General features: G+C 52.4%; 1 protein-coding gene across 3 annotated transcripts; it reads left to right on the forward strand.

Moving 5' to 3' along the window:
* The first annotated feature begins 22 nt into the window (after positions 1-22).
* Positions 23-14581, forward strand: PGPEP1 (pyroglutamyl-peptidase I). Of its 3 annotated transcripts, none has more exons than XM_065699791.1 (5): positions 23-122; positions 2360-2412; positions 7251-7367; positions 7852-8084; positions 8727-14581. In XM_065699791.1, the coding sequence occupies exons 1-5, from the start codon at positions 89-91 to the stop codon at positions 8917-8919; spliced, it is 630 nt and encodes a 209-aa protein (XP_065555863.1). In that variant the 5' UTR covers positions 23-88; the 3' UTR covers positions 8920-14581. The 3 variants fall into 3 exon arrangements, with proteins under 3 accessions (XP_065555863.1, XP_065555862.1, XP_065555865.1); XM_065699790.1 differs by lacking the exon at positions 23-122 and adding an exon at positions 666-928; XM_065699793.1 differs by lacking the exon at positions 23-122 and adding an exon at positions 5759-5831.
* Positions 14582-16144: the final 1563 nt, after the last annotated feature.

The following is a 16144-nucleotide window of genomic DNA, read 5'->3' on the forward strand; positions in this document are numbered from 1 at the left end:
CTGTGCTGCGGGGCGGAGCGCACTCGATGGTGGCGGGGCGGGGCCGGGCTCTCAGTGCGGGGCGGCTGCGGGACGGGGCCGGAGCGCGATGGAGAAGCCGCGGCGGGCGGTGGTGGTGACCGGTACGGGGCGAGCGGGGCCGGGCACGGGGGTCCCGGCGAGGGGGGCAGCCCCTGGGGGGGCTGTGCGGGCGCTGCCCCTGTGTGGGGCTCGGAGCGGGAGCAGCGCAGGGCTGGGGGCTGCGGGGGAGCTGCGGTTGGGTTCAGCGAGGGGCGCGCAGCGGCTGCCCCGGGGCTCGGCCGTTGAGGGGGGCTGCGGGCCCCCCGTTTCCAGCCGTGCGTGGCTGGGGGAAGGAGGGGGCTGAGGAGTGGGGAGAAGCGGCGGGGATGCGGGGGGCGGCTGAGCCATGGGCGAGGGGAAGCCGGGACCGCGCTCACCGTTCCCCCCCCCCAGCGCCCGGGGGAAGGATGAGCAGGGGAATGCGAGGGGACGGGAGGCCCCAGCGGCGCAGGCGGGGGCTTGTCAGGCTCCTTTCCCCGGGGTACAAAGGGCGCCGGGTTGATTTGTGGGGCAGGCAGCGCTGTGACAAATGGGGATCTCCGGGGGGGGGGAAGCATTGAGGGCTGGGGTTTGAATGGGCGAGAGGGGCTCGCTGCCATCGCGGGTTGCGCTGGAGGCGAGCGGCTTTGCAAGGGAGCGCTCGGAGAGGGAAGGAGCAGGTGGCGGATCCCGGCTTTGGGATCGCTGCGGAGCGGCCGCGCTCGCCGTGACTAAACAGAAACCAGGCGGCGGTGAATGCCCTCCTGCCCGCGGTGCTGCTCCGGCCTCTTGCCCCGCTCCACGCCGCACAGCGCTTGCTCCTCGGGTCTGCCCGGTGCGGTCGTCTCCTGGTGCTGTCGCACTGGGTTCCTCTTCCGAGCGAGCCCGGGTGAGTTCCCGTCAGCTCCAGCGGTGCCGGTCGTGCTCGGGTTCTGGTTGAGGAGTGGGGAAGGAGCTAATCCCATCGGGATCCCTGCCGCTGCTGTCCTGAGCCTTGGAAGGCCCTGCTGTGGATGTGGAGGAAGTCCTGGGCATGCTCGCTGGAGTTCCCTGCTGCTCACAAAGTTGCTTATACCGGGAGGATCCAGGCAGGAGATGAGGCGGAGGAGCCCCCGGTGGTGTTTGTGCTGGTTTGCTTTGGAGCGAGAGGGTTCCCTTCTGTGTGCGGGTACCTGTAGGATTCCAGCCTTCCCGTGGCTGGATTGTTAGGAAGAACTGGATGTGTTTGGATTCCTTTTGGTTCAGGCTCTCCTGGTTTCTTTAGGAAAGAGCCTTTGCAGGTCCTGCTTGTGTCAGGACATCACTGACTTGCAGAAACACCTGAGAAGTGTGCTTGGACTTGTCCACGTCTGCTGCAGTCGTAGCTTGTTTTGGGGACACTGGAGGTTTGCTCACAGGAAAACACCAGCGGTTGGATGTTGTGGAAACCTTCAGCACGTTCCTTTTGGGCAGATATCGACATGGGTTTGATTGTAAGAGCCCCGTCAGCGTGGATGAGCCTACCCCATGCAAGCCCTGCGTGCGGCGTAACCTCAGCCTTGCCGTTGAGAGCAAATAGAACGTTTCCATTAATGTGTCGCATAATATTTGTGGTCCCTCTCAAACCCTTTCAGGAGTTAGGCACAATTTATGTCTCTTAATGGCATGAGGCTCCCAGGGAAGCTCTGACAGCTCAGATTAAAGCGTATCGACGTTGTGCCCAGATGAATTGCCCAACCTTTGTGTGCTTGCTCAGGAGGAGATGTTGGGGGTTACTGGTTAACTCGGAGTTGCTCATTAGGAAATCAAGATGTGGTGAGGAAATGGCCTTGATAACGTTATCATAGCCTTTCCTGCTTGCTGGAGGTGAGCGTCCAGAGAGCCCGTTTCCACCTAAGGCAGAGCTTGTGGTGAAGACCTGAGCAGAGAATAACTCTTTGAACCAGGCTTGTCTCCGTTTGTGGAAGCATCTGCTATGGCCCAAACCAGTCAGGAATAGAAAATCCAATCAGGATTCTAATTCCGTGACATCAGGGAACTTCTCTGTTCGGAACAAGTTCTTCCAAGCTGGTCAAGGAAAGGGAAAATCCACTTTTCCCAGTGTCTGCTAGGGAAAAAGGAGTTTCTTTTGAGGCAAGCTCACAGTACAAGGTGTACAATTCCACCACGTGTGTGGAGGTCTCTTAGTGCTTGGATGGAAGGTAAATAAGGCTTGGGCATTAGAAGTGGGGTTTCTTTCAGGCTCTATATACCAGGAAAGCACAGAACCACTTCACACCTTTCACTTGAGTCAAACCTGTCGGGATGACTTCACCACTGTGGCTTTTTCCTTCTCTTGCAGGGTTTGGTCCGTTTGGAGAGCACGCTGTGAACGCCAGTTGGATTGCAGTTCAGGTAACCCTCCGCATACCTGTGTTGGTGGCAAGTTAAACCAGAGAGCCCTGCTGATAACATCCCCCTTCCAGCTCTCGTTTGTGGCTCTTTTGGAACGTGTCTTCCCACTTTATTACCTGCGAGCAGCTCACTCCAGATGGTCGGATGATGTCTTATTCACTACTCCAAAAGCAATCCCTTAGCTAGTAGGATGTAATGGGATCGAGTTAGTGTAGCTCAGGCAAGGAAGGGATCCCTAGGCTAAGCCCCGAGGTTTGGAAGCTGTTAAACAGGGCAGGGAGCTGGGCTCTTCCTCTGCCCTGGAGAATTCCAAGCCCTGCATAAACAAGCCCAGGAGAGCTGTTGTGCTTGTCTCTCAGCTGGAATGGGGGAGTTGGTTAACCTTTAAGCCAAGCCTCATCTGCAATGAGACTTCCCCCTGGTAGCCTGTGGAGTCAAGTGCACTGCAGAGTCAAGTCCACCCTGGGTCTGAGGACTCTGACCTGCCCTTGGCTTCTCCCCTCTGTTCCTTTTGCTTTTGGTGCTGGGCTGCAAGCAGGCAAAGCAGGAGGCATGGGGTGAGGGGGACCAGGCAGTGTTTGTCCCTCTGGATCCAGCCTCCTCTCTGCTGAGGAACAGCACGGCAGGCTCCATCAGTTTATGCCACTTGTAGCTGCACATCTGCAGGAGCACGTTCATCCTGTACCGCTGCGATGGCCTCAGCAGAGGCGAGGAGAAGGAGCCAGACTCCTGCCAGAGGCCCAGCTGAATGAAGGAGTTAAGGTCACTTGCTGTAAAAGCATTACCTAGGGCCAGTGCTGCCACATTATCCCCCTTCTTCCTTATTTGTCACTTCTGGATGTGGTTTATGACAAAGCTACTGGGAATTCAAGGGTACCTTTTAGTGCAGTTGTCCAGGGAATTAGATCTATTTTTCTCCCCAGCACATCTCTCTTCCCTTCAGAGCTCGGAGATTAATATCTTCTTTAGAATGCTTTTAAATTAAATCACAAACTCTAATCAATTACAGTCAGCTAATGTCCAGATGTCTAATGGGGTGGCTGGTACAAGAAGAAACCTTTGCCTCCCAGAGCCTTTTGGGAATGAATGTATCCGAGTTAGTGTTTGCTTCATTTAAGTTTGGGGGGGGGGAAAACGCAAGTATATGGGGGGGAAACATGGCCTGGTACTGCAATCGAGCAGCAAGGCAAATGGATTTGGTCTGTTCTTACTCGTGTGAACCAGCTACTTGTATTCTAGGCGGGATAGACAAAAGGGTGTTGTGCTTGAGGAGCAGGAAGAGCGGTGGCTGCTGTGATGGCGCTTGCAAACACACACCTAATGTTTAATGTCACTCCTCCAGCACGGCAGCTCGAGGCACTGGTGGCTGCTCAGCTGAGAGCTGAAGGGACCACGTGCCTTTCCCATTCATTTTAGGGGCTTGGGGGTGTTTGGAGAGTCTCAAAGTGGAGTTAGAGCCTGTGCTTTGTGCTGCCTTGGAGCCCGTCTCCCTCCCGAGTCCTGAGCTCCTCACTAAACCCCAGCCTTCAGGCAGCAGCGGGGAGGATTTTGCCTTCCCTCACCCTGCTCAGCCCCGAGAGGCCCAGACAAAAAGGAACAGCATGGCTTTGAGCGCAGGCGAGTTGGGCATTGTGCGGGTTTCAGACGGGGGACTTCATGGAGCTGAGGGGACACAAAGGCGCGTCTGCGCGCCGGAGCCCCAGACGCTGTGATCTGCATCTTAATAGAAGAAAAATCAATTAAACAATCTTGCTAAATCCTCCCTTGCTTCGGGGCTGAGCTCCTTCGGCTTTATTACAGCTTTTATTAGCCCGCATCCCGAGGAATCCAAGTCCCGGCTTTTCTTTCCGCTCCTCTTCGGTGTTGTTTGGCACGGACACGGGGTGTCTGCTCCCTCCGACTGCAGCGGGCTTCTAGGAGAGCTGCTTGCTTTTGAAAGCAAAGGGAGTTTCACACATGGGTACCTCCAGTAGCAGCACTTGCAGTGTAATAATGGGAAGATGTTTGGAGATTTGTGCGCCTAAGGGAGAGATTCCCTATAAATTCAGTGGGAATAACAACATCTTCCTGCTTTGTTTTCCCCCATTAATGTGGATTTTCTGTCCCACGTTTTCCTTGCTTTCCTATTTCCTTTGGAGGAATTTTCTCCGCTGCAGTTTTTGCTTGGGGAGGACCTTCCTTTCAAGAAGTAGTTACTGAAACGAGCTTTTCTGTTCGTTTTCCGGCCTCCTTGGTGTAACTTAGGTGTAGACACAGGTGGACTGTGAAGCGATTGGGCTCCTGCCTTCGTCCCCCCCAAGTGCTGCTGGCTGAGGAGGAGGAGGAGGAGGAGAAAGGTCAGGCTGCGCTGTGACATTACTAAGGACAATTGCTGTCAGGGTGTCTAGACAGACCTGATAAGGATATTAAAGGCTCACAAAGGCAACCATTGTGGAGGGGTCAGGGAAGCGGGCAGACGCGTTCGGGTTGCTGTGGCTGTCAGGTATACAAGGGAATGAGTTGTCTGGGGGCCAGCGGACATCTTTATTATGGACTGGAAGCAGCGAGTGCTGTGCTTGGTTAAAGGGAAGATGTGGGTTTGTAAAGCTGGGGTTTGGAGAGGGTTTGGAGCTGTCACTGTGGGGCTGAGCCCAAGGTGTCTCCTTTGTGCTGCCAGGAAAAGTTTCCACAGTGAAGCTCATCTTAAGGAGCTGTTTGATGCTCTTTAGGGAAGCGATGATGAATTCCTCCCTATTAACACTGGAGATCTTCCTAAAGAGACTGACTTGTATTTGAATGCTCTCATTTATAAACTACTTACTTTATTAACGCGCCACATAAACCGGCTGACGTTTTGAAGGCAGATCTGTGCAAAAGAGATGTGATGAAACATCACTTAGCATCCATCTCTGGTAATGGATGTCTGTGTATGCCAGACACTAATCAATACAGCAAGCCTTTAATATCAGCCTTGCCCTCGGAGCCAGCGCAAGTGATTTATCATTGTTGTTGCTCATATCTGCTGGTCCGTGGAAGTCTTCCTCTTGCCTTTGCTGTTTTAGTTGGCTTAAATCTCGCTACACCGGCTGTGGGCCTTACAAGTGGGAAAGGTTTTCCTTACTCAGTAAAGAAACCACTCGTGTTGACAACTACAGACAGAAGGGGTATTGAGGTACTGCTTGTGTTTAGATAGGGGAGGTAGGATCGTAACGGGGAGGTCCAAAAACCTCAGCTTGTCCTCTCCTTTCAACCGGCTTTAACTGCAGTGTAAACCTAGGGCAATAGGAGATTGGAAGGTGAGTGAGCTTCATTGCATTTAGCTGCGGTGCACTCTTTAGCCTGAGGTTTGCATCGTCTCTGTGTGCAGGAAAAGAAAGCCTAAGAATTGCATGGAAGAGCTGCTCTTGGCTCTGCTCACCGAACCCGAAGCTGCAATAAAGGTAACTTGATCATTCAAGACTGCATTGAAGAGGCCTTCGATAGTTTGCTGCCTTCTCTGCTCGAGATCCGTAAGAACAACTACAGGGGGTTGTGGCTGCGGGAGGAGCAGGTTGTGTCCTTGCTGTGCCTGCAGCCCCTTGGATGTAAGCACAAGGAATCGCTCCTTATCCCCGGCATGAGGGAGCTGGTGTTTCCAGTTGAATGTGTTCAGGAGGAGAAGAACAGCACCAGACGAGGAGCTTGTGCTGTGGGTGAGCTTGTAGCTTGGTTTCTGGCTCCTCAGGTTGAGCTCAGCCGATGGCTTTGTTGAAGAACCTGTGTTTTGCCAGAGGCTGGATCCTTCCCTTGAGTCCTCAGAAGTTTGGGTTTGATGGCTCCAAAAGGTTGATTTCTGATCAAGTCCTGTTGTGGGCTTGACTGGTAACGTCTGATGTATCAAGGGAGCAAGTCTCAGACTCTTAGTGGTGAGGCTGGAGTGTGCTGAACCTGGGGCCAACGAAGAACAAGGGAGAAGTACCCAGGAGCATGAGGGAAGTCGGTTGTTGGGATCAAACAGGGGGAAAAAAGGTCTTTCCTCTTCCCTCTGGTTTTAAAGGTATTTAACTGACCCTTTGTGTTTTAAAAGGTACAAAGGGAAACGGGCCAAGTTTATTGCCTGGGTAGTTGGGATGTTTTTGAGCCATGGCTTTAGTTAAGGTTATAGGGGGAGAAATAATTCACTGCGTTACTTGAATCACTACTATGGTAACAGCTCATGTTGCAAGATGAAGTTGAATATATTGGGTAAATAGGTAAAAGCAGCAGTGGAAATGGGCTGTCTTGTATTCCAGATCCTGCCAAAACAAAGTAAGGGATATGGTGAGGAGGATGTGCCAGTGTTGCTTCAGTCTCTCATAGAGGAGTGTTCCGTGGAGCACGATAGACACAGAGTCACAGCCTGGGTCTGCTTTCACCTAACCCTGACAGCTCCTCACCTGGAAGCAAATGGGAATTTGCTCTCCAGGTCATCAGACAGAGGACAAATTAGACAGTGAATGTAATCCTCCCAGCTCGCCTTCTCCCTACAGGTACCCAGTTCTTTCAGTAGGGGAATATGAGGAACCAGACCTTTCTTTGACGTGTGGCTGTTGCTGATAACAATCGTCACTTCAGTGTCGATGTCTTTGTTATACACACATCAGAGCCAAGCAAACGGTCCTGTGGGTGAAGGCTGTTCATGCAGGTGCAGAGATGCCTTTGTTGTTTCCCTGTTGTCTCGAGGTTTTTAACCGTGCTGTTTACGAGGTGATACAGCCCGCGGTGGCAGCTGGTGGTAGTCCCTCACAGCAGGCTCACTCCACCATTAAACCTTCCAGAAGTCTCTGTCCTCTACTGAGCTTGTGTCTGACCATCTTGGCTTTATTTCCTGGTGTGTTTAGGAGCTGGAGAAGCTGGGACTGCGAGATGACGTGGATCTGCACGTCTACGAAGTCCCAGTTGAATACCAGACAGTGCAAAGGCTCATTCCTGCGTTATGGAAGAAGCACAGTCCACAAGTGAGTGAGTAGAGGGAGGAGGAGAAAAGACACAGGAAATGGGTGAGATCCGTCCCGCTGACAGCAACGAGCAGAATGGGAACTCCTGTTTCTAACGTGTTCAGGCTGCTGTCCCTTTGTCGTGAGAACGTGTGAATTTGTAGGGTTTGAAAGCTCGGAACAGAGCAGTCCGTTAATGGGAGCAGTTGGTGTGAAGGGGCCGCTGCAAAGGGCTGTGGAGGCGGCTCGTGTTGGGCTGTGCCACCAGTGTCAAACGTGCCCACGTTCATCTTAGCCCTGAGTGAATCCCAGTTTGTTCCAGGAGGGGGTGAAACAAGGAGAATTGTTCTGGACTGGACCCATGGGTTCATTGCTCAGTGACTCGTTACCATGATATTCATGCAGGATCCCCTGCAACAACCCCATCTTTACCTGGGAATAGCGGGCTCTGGGTTTTCCACCGGCTGTGTCGTGGTTGATCTGACTTGGTTCTTTTCTCTTGTAGCTGGTGGTTCATGTGGGTGTTTCGGGGATGGCTACGACCGTGACTCTGGAGAAGTGCGGCCACAATGTGGGTTACAAAGGCTTGGACAACTGCCGCTTCTGCCCAGGCTCTCAGTGCTGCGTGGAAGGAGGCCCCGAGTGCATCGATTCCATTATTGACATGGACACAGTTTGCAAGAGAGTCTCAGCACTGGGGCTGGATGTCACGGTCACTATATCAAAGGATGCTGGCAGGTACGGGATGCCAGTGAGCGTGATAGAGAGTGTAAAGTTCATCCTCTTCTGCTCTTGTGAGACCTTCTGCAGTCCTGATCCAGCTCTGGGGCAGCAGCACAAGAGGGACGTGGAACTGAAGGAGCGAGGCCAGAGGAGGCCATGGAGATGCTGCGAGGGCTGGAGCAGCTCTGCTCTGGAGCCAGGCTGAGAGAGCTGGGCTGGGGCAGCCTGGAGAAGAGAAGGCTCCTGAAGGGGAGACCTGAGAGCAGCTCCAGTGCCTAAAGGGGCTGCAGGAAACCTGGAGAGGGGCTTGGGACAAGGGCCTGTAGGGACAGGCCAAGGGGAATGGCTTGAACCTGCCCGAGGGGAGACTGGGATGAGCTCTTAGGCAGAAGCTCTTCCCTGTGAGGGTGCTGAGGCACTGGCACAGGGTGCCCAGAGCAGCTGTGGCTGCCCCATCCCTGGCAGTGCTCAAGGCCAGGTTGGACACAGGGGCTTGGAGCAAGCTGCTCCAGTGGAAGGGGTCCCTGCCCGTGGCAGGGGTTGGAGCTGTGTGAGCTTTAAGGTCCCTTCAACCCAAACCATTTCATGATTGTGTCCTGCAGTTTTCTCACTGGATTTGTCACTTGGTGCTCAATAAGCTCTCTCCTTGTGTTTCAGGTACCTCTGTGACTTCACTTACTACACATCCTTATACCAGAGTCGCGGGAGGTCGGCTTTTGTTCACGTGCCTCCGCTGGGAAAGCCCTATACTGCAGAACAGCTGGGTCGGGCACTACAGGCTATCATAGAAGAAATGCTGGATGTTTTGGAGCATTCTGAAGACAAAATCAATTGTCAGCATGAACACTGAAAGTGGGCAGAAGTTATCCTAGTATTGCACTTCCAAAACCTTCCCTGCTACTGAAGTAACTGGGGAACTGGCCTGAAGCGTGCAGACCCAAGAATTGGAGACTTCAAAAAGGAAAATTCCACTCCTAGAAATGGACCTTTTCTTTCTTTTTTTCTTTGTCAAATGTGTGCATTTCAGCCTAGGCAACAAAGGAGTCAGAATCGCTTCCTGGTAACACCTGCAACTCTTCATTTGCGAAGCGACTGAAGTGTGTGTGCTGTGCTTCATGCAGAGCTTCTGGCAGCTGAGTGACAGCTACTGACCAGTGTAACCCAGTGCAGATGGAAGGGTTCTCGTCTGGACTTGGTGTTCAGGTGCAGGGAATTGATAACTCAGTCTTCTACTGACTAGTTTTTAAGTTGAAAGGCTTGCTTTCATTTCGTGTTGGGGTCTCCCCCCGCCTTCTTTGGCTCAAATGCTAGGTTATGATATAAAGAGCTGGAATGGTGTGGGATTGTCTGTTGGACAACAGCGCTTGGTAGAGACGAGGAATCTTGGGAATTGCTGAGATGGAAAAATCCTTCAGGCACTGACTTCTTACCCCACGTTGTCCAAATACTCACAGGGTCCTCTGTCACGTACTGGTTAACCGGTAGCTGCAGATGGAAGGGACGTGCTTTGGGTTCCTTCTGTGGCGGAGCAGGAGTTGGCTTTGTCTTTGTTTCTTGTACACAAGGATGAGCCTGACTTGGCCAAATACTTCCAGGTGTCTTTTTTATTCCCTTCTCAATGTCATTCCTCAGTTCATTCCCTTCCTTACTCAAGTCAGCATATACCTCCTGTGCAAAACACCTTGTGTCGTCTGTGTAGGAAACAAACCAGTAGCAGTGAAATAGCTTTGCTAAAGGCCACTTTCTCCACTGGAGACCTTCACCCTCCACTTGGTGCTAGCTGTTCTTTTGAAGGCGAAGGTTGAGTAATTGATAACTTCCTTAGTTACACATTTTCCTCCTTTGAAAGGTTAGAAGAGTAATGTTTAACTTCAATTCAGCGTCGTCACCTTCATTTGTTAGGGGCATGAATATGCAAACGTGCTGATTGGAAGACATTCTGCCAAATCCCAGCTAAAATCTTAAGCCTGCTGTCTGTAAACCAGAGGCAGTTGGTTGAAAACGAGGAATTCTGCTTTGGATGAGTTTTCCAGGCTGGTTCTTAATGCTTCCCTCCCAATGGGAGGGTACAGATTGCTGCTGCTTGCATGAACTTTCCCAGGAATTCACTGGGGGAAGCGTACACGCAGGTTCTAAGCAGGGCTGGTTGATGCCAGATTACACGGCTCCAGTGAAGGATGGATGATGGTGCAGGGGGAACAGGCATTGGTGGTTGATGACCAGTTGGTCCCACTGAAGGGCCATTTAAATGAAGAGGTCTGTGATTTGATCCTAATACTTTTACAAATATATATATATATACACATATATATATGCACCCCCCAACATTTGGAATGCCGTTATCTTCATTTTCTAATTAGGAATGATCCTGCTCTAGTATCTCTCAGTGAGAGCTGCCATTAACTTGCTGTTTACCAGGAGAAGTCTAGTGACAAAGGGAATAGATACCACTTCTTGCCGCCCTGCAGAGGGGACCAAGGCTTCTGCAGTTGGAATAACTTGGCTGTTGTGAAGATGTTGGGATAAACTTCTGGGTTTTTTCCAAGGAAATTCCCATTGGATTTACCATATGGGCTTTTCTGAGCAAAAGGGTTTGCTTTCAAAGTCAAGATTCTCTTTTGTACTCAGATGCGAGGTAGCACGTGTGGGGTTGTCAGCGGGCAGGCAGGCTTTCTGGTCAGTCATTTATTCTATTTAACGTTTTGTTGAGATATGGGTGGCTTTGACATGGCTTTTGCCAATAGTTGAGCTCCTTTTCTCTTGTAGGTTTGTCCCTTTCTGTGGTAGGAAGCTTCGGCATCGGGGTATCTTAGCTGCTGAGTGCTTGGAAGAGGAGGAATTCGGGTGGTGTGCTGAGTTCAGCAACTGGTTGAAGGGGTTTTTAGGCATGCTGTTTAATTTACCTGTGATGTAGCTGGGAATGAAATGGGAGCGGAAAAGAACAGTTGAGTGAGGGGAGAAGAGGAAAACTAAGGAATCAAAGCGGCCGCAGGAAGGGCTGATTCCCATTGGGAAGGTCTGGCATCCAGGCAGCCCTCACCTGGAGCGGAAGGGGTTGGAGCAGGTCACTCTGCTGGTGATGGAAGTCTCGAGGTGAGATGTGCCTTGTCTGTCCGTGTCTTTTAAACGTTTGTGCTTCCTCGGAGCCTTGGAGATTCCCATCTGGATGTGACTGAGGAGGAGGAGTTCCAGGTTCATCCATGGGGAAGGTAGATAGCAGCGGCTGCGTGGGGAGACCGGCTTTCCACACTGGTCTGTTCACCCTATGGAGCTGGGTCCAGTCCCGCACCTACAGACATTCCTTGTTGGGTGCTCCCTGCTCCTCAAGGGTAACTCTTGAGCCAGTGCCTGTGATTGCTGTTTGTCTGAGGGCTGCAGTGCTTGACCCACGTGTCGCTGTTAAAGCCATCTCCTTCTGGGCCATGCTTTGCTTGGAGCAGCCCTTGGAGCTGTGTCTCCTCAGGAGCTGGTCTGAGTGATACTTCCATGGGGGCAGTTTCATAGGAAAAGTAACTTATTCTATACTCTTTTGGGCTTGTTTGTTTGAGCATTAGTCCTCAGAGATGGCATTTGTAAAGGGAGTGTGGGTGCTAGAGCAATTGTGTAGTGAAACTCTTACAAATGGCATGAAACTGATTTTATTTAACCTGACCTAAATTAAATGCTTTTGGGGTGGGGTTGGGGTTTTTTTTTTTTTGCCTTTTTATTGTGTTAAATTCATGGATTCAGATTGCCTTCCCCATAGGTGCGTATTTGCTTCGGGAATAGGACATCAAACTGCTGCAGAGCTTCCAAAAGCTGATGTTTGGGGTAATTCTTCTTTATCTGCTTCTTCTTCCAGATCATCCATCCATAGACCTTGCGCATTTGCACTGACTGGGGGACCTGTTGCCGAGCACAGAACACTGTGTGCTGGGGAGGAGGTGTAGGGAGCTCAGGTTTGCTGTTCATTATGGTGCCTGCGACTTGCAAACCCTAAAAGCTGGCGATGCTTTAGGATCCTGGGAGTGCAAAGTTGTCTCTGGGGTAACGGAGAAGATTTGTGTGCAAGAGAGAATTAGGGAGGTTCCGCTGTATCGGGTCTGCTGTCATTTGATGTACGCGCCAACAGCTCGGAGTAGGAGCTGGTGGACGTGTTGATGGAGTTTGGTGATGCCAATGTGATTGTTGCAGGTATTAAACGCTGTGGAGGGGTTTGAGGAAGTCCAGATACTCGTAAACTCCATCGTCATTTGGTGACCGATGGTTGGGCGAGATTCCCTTTGGATAATCTACCCCAGCAAAGAGAAACGGTGAGCGTGGAGGTTTCTTTACCTTCAAGACTTATGGGGCACTTGATCCATACGGATCCCTTCCAACTTGAGGTATTCAGTGGGACAGGTGAAGGTAAAGCCCCATTTTACAGAAGCTGTTTGCTTTGGGGCAGCTTTTGGAAAGGATGCCAAATCTGGGAGATTCATGGGGCGCTTCACATGTATCTGGAGCATCCCCCAAGCTGCTTGCTTCCTCCTGAACGGTAGTGAGAAAGGACGCAAAGGTCAGGACGATGGTTAGAGGGGTTGCGTGTGGTTGTGACATGAGACTGGGGCCAAGAGCTGCTGAGCTTCAGGAGCCCTTCCAAGAGGGGCCTGACTGAGGGTGTTCCAGTGCTTCAGACCGAGAGAACTTACAGGTTGCTCTGCTTTCACCCCCAGAGGAGGGGAACTCAAAGGCATCTGGAGGCAATTTGAGGTCAGTGCTTCCTGGCAGGAGCTCAGGTGATGTTTGCATGCAGGGGCACTGTAAAGCATGTGCTGATGCTGCCGGCAGGAAACCAGCCTCACTGAACCAGGGCTCTGCTCTTATGGGTCCACTTGATCCCGACCGGGTTTGTACCATGTGTGCTGTGCTAAGTCAGGTAGGAAACAGTATTTACCTTCCTAGGCTGTCACACTTGGATGTAGCATTCGAACCGCGCTGTTGTGCTGGTTGTGCAGGCAATACTTAACCTTTGAGTGCCTCAGTCACCTGGCAAAGGGGAGTATTCCAGGCTATTGGCACACAGTTCCATGCCTGGAATAAAATCCCAGGAGCTTCCAGGCCTGCAGACCCACAAATGGGCTCTCGGTGATGTTCTTTTTGGTAAGAAAAAGACTAAAGAAGTTATAGTCCACTGAAGTTTCTAATGATACTCAATCTTCATTTGATGGAGTGTGGGAGGCATTGACCTCATGTGTGGGCTTTCCTATGGAGTGTAGAAAAGGAGCTGTGCTCGGAGGAGCTTCTTCAAACCAGGAAAACCATGAAAAGGAGTTGATTATTTCATGGTTTAACCTGGGACTTGTGCATCTCTTTTAACTGCTAGGGTGTTTCTAACTCTGACCACCCATCGTATGCTGGGGCACGGAGCTGCTGGAAGAGCGAGCGGTGGTGTTTGCCAGCTGAAACCAGTGTGATCCCACACAGGGATGACCCTCGTGGTGTTTGGGGGGTTTAATTGTGATTTTCAGGTTTCTTTCAAACTTCCCATCTGTTGGCTTGGATAAAGTAGCCCTAGTCCCTAAGTACACGTCCTGACATAGGCCTGGGCGGGTTTGCACCAGAAACTCTCGTGTTTTGCAGTGTAAAGTGCACTTTTTCGTCAGACACACCTTGGCTTCCTGCCTGATGGGTGTCTGACGTGCTGGAAGTGATGTTCTGCCTAACCTCCCCAGCTGAGGATCTCGTTCCTTCTTCATCGTAGTCATTGAAACCTGTGATCCGCTTCTGCTCAGTCTCTTGGAAGACCAAGTAGAGAAGAGAATGCCTCCCGTAGATAGGAATTAAAGCTAGGAAATGAACCTATACACTGCCCTTGGATAAAACTGTGCTGCGTCAGTGCACGGTCAGGTTTTCTATTGCACCAGCTTCTTAACTCACAAGTGTTTACTTTGATGAAACAGGGAGTGCCTTGTCCTGTGCTGGGCTTGCTTTTGGCGAGCGGAGTGGTGATGATGGGGACACATCCACCCAAGGTGGATGGCAAGACTGGGAGAAACCGGTACCCCCTTCATCCAAGGATGCTCTTCAGCAGCTGCGCTGAACTGGGCTTTCCTGACGCACTCTCAGACCTGACCGAGGAGCAAACAAACTCTTTGCTGCTTGGTTCTCACTCCGGGTTGGGTTGGCCACATCCGTGCAGGTTGTTCTGTCTCTTCGTTAGGGCTCGGTGCTGCGCTCGGGCTGGGTTGTGCACATCACGGCATCACCCAACCGCTGGGGCCCTCTGTTCATCAGGCCCAGTTGTCTGTCTGGTACCTCAGGTAGGGCCGATCTCCCTCTTGCTCATCAGGACTCATTTGGAACCTGGTGGGGCTTCTGTTTCTCTCAGTGTGTTCTTGCAGTGCCTTGTAAAACCCAAACTCTCTCCTGTGGCAAAGGGCTGTGGACTAAAGAAGCCTTCGCATACTCGCAGCTTGCTATGGCCGGACTGGACTTTGTAACTGAAGACTGAAACCCGTGGTTCAAAGGAAATAAAAAGAGTTCAACTCTGACTCCTGGTGCTCTGTGACAAGCGCTTCCAGATGCCTTTTGCGGGCTGCTCGTGCCTCCGTGGTGCTCGCAGCCTGACCAGGTTGGGGTTTGTAGCATCCCTGAAGTCCCTGCTGCTGTTGGAGGTGAGCCCTTGGACCCCATCCCACGCTGTCAGAACAGACACTCTCTGGGCTCCTTTTTTGGCTGTGTATCTTGGCTCTTTGTGTCACTGTTCCCAGGAGTATGTGGAAGTTTCACCTTGCCATCATCCATCGCGTGCGTGTGTTTCCTCCATCTGTTCTGTGCGTTCTTTCTACTGCGAGGTACCAGAGTGGTTCGGCTTAGATTACGGAGCCAAACAGAGCAACAGCCCCTCCTAAGGAGTGCTGCGCTGCAGTATCCCTGCAGGATTCCCTTGCCATGGCTGGTGCTGCGGCCCAGGGAGCGTGTCCTTCCCTTGCCTTGATGAAGCCTCTTCCAAGTGCTTCCTCAAGAGCCTGTAATCCTGAAAGCTCTGGGGAGCAAACCCAGCCCAACAGTGGGACTGTGGCGCTTGCCCTTTGGCTCCCAGCTGGCTCATGGCAGGAGGCAGCAGGGAAAGGATCTGATTAACAAACACCCTCTCGGCCCAGGCATTTCCCAGCACCAAACCCACCAGTTCCCACCTTTTCTTGGCTTAATCCACAAGGAAAAGCTCAATGGAAGCTTTCCTGGGTCTCAGAGAGCGCAGTTTGGAGCCACAGGCCTCTGGGGAGCAGAGTTCCGTCTGCATCCTAAACTGGAATTAAGTCTAACTCTGGGTTTACCCCTGCCATGGCATCCCTTTAAACAGGTGATGTAGATGTGGGGGGAAAGGGATATGTCCCATGGGCCGTATGAAGAGCTGGAGGTGGCAGCTCCTCCGCTTGGCCTCTCTTGAGTCTCAGAAGGGGGTCACCCACTGTCTGCATTGCCCAATGAACCCTCAATCCTTCCAGTCAATTGATGGAGTATTTCTGCTTCCGCCCCCCATTACTGCTCTCGCATGGGCTTCAACGGCAGCGGCAACACTTCTGCTCCCCATGGATGGAGGCTGGAGCAGGGCAGCGCTGTGGGATGCAGCAGCAGCAGCCGCTGTGATTCTGAAGCTGGCTTTGACCTGCTTCATGCAGCTCCCTCCCAGCCTTCCCAAGGCCCTCGGAACCCGCCGTGAGGCGCTTTCCAACCCAATTCCTTTTCCTGCAGGCTGAGCTCCTTTGGGGATTGGGGGAAGGGGTCTGGAAGCCACTGGGTGCTGCTTCCCTTGGGAGCAGGTTGTTAACCCCGAGCTCTCCCCATCTCCCCCAAGAGCATCTTCTCGCCGCGCTGCGCTGCTCCAGCGCCCGCTCCTGTGGGGATGCGATGCAGCCCGGCTCCGGCTCCCGGCGGGCACGAGTCCTGCCTTGGCTGCCATCGGGGCTGCTCCCGTCGCCACTGGTCCTGACTGGGAGCAAACTGGGGTTGTGGGAGGGCCGGGGCCGCCAGATGGTGCTGCCCTACAGCCGGATTGTGCTCGGCTTCACCCCGCAGCGATGGAGCGGGACAGCCCCGAGCTGCGACACTGG

The sequence above is a fragment of the Lathamus discolor genome, chromosome 21 (genome assembly GCF_037157495.1).
Source record: "Lathamus discolor isolate bLatDis1 chromosome 21, bLatDis1.hap1, whole genome shotgun sequence".
NCBI lineage: Eukaryota > Metazoa > Chordata > Aves > Psittaciformes > Psittacidae > Lathamus > Lathamus discolor.

Excerpts from the sequence above, each read along its gene's own strand:
- PGPEP1 (XM_065699790.1), top strand. The coding sequence starts at position 796 with ATGCCCTCCTGCCCGCGGTGCTGCTCCGGCCTCTTGCCCCGCTCCACG. Across the intron at positions 929-2,359 it reads CCTCTTCCGAGCGAGCCCGG|GGTTTGGTCCGTTTGGAGAG; the intron begins GTGAGTTCCCGT and ends CTTCTCTTGCAG. Across the intron at positions 8,085-8,726 it reads ATATCAAAGGATGCTGGCAG|GTACCTCTGTGACTTCACTT; the intron begins GTACGGGATGCC and ends CTTGTGTTTCAG.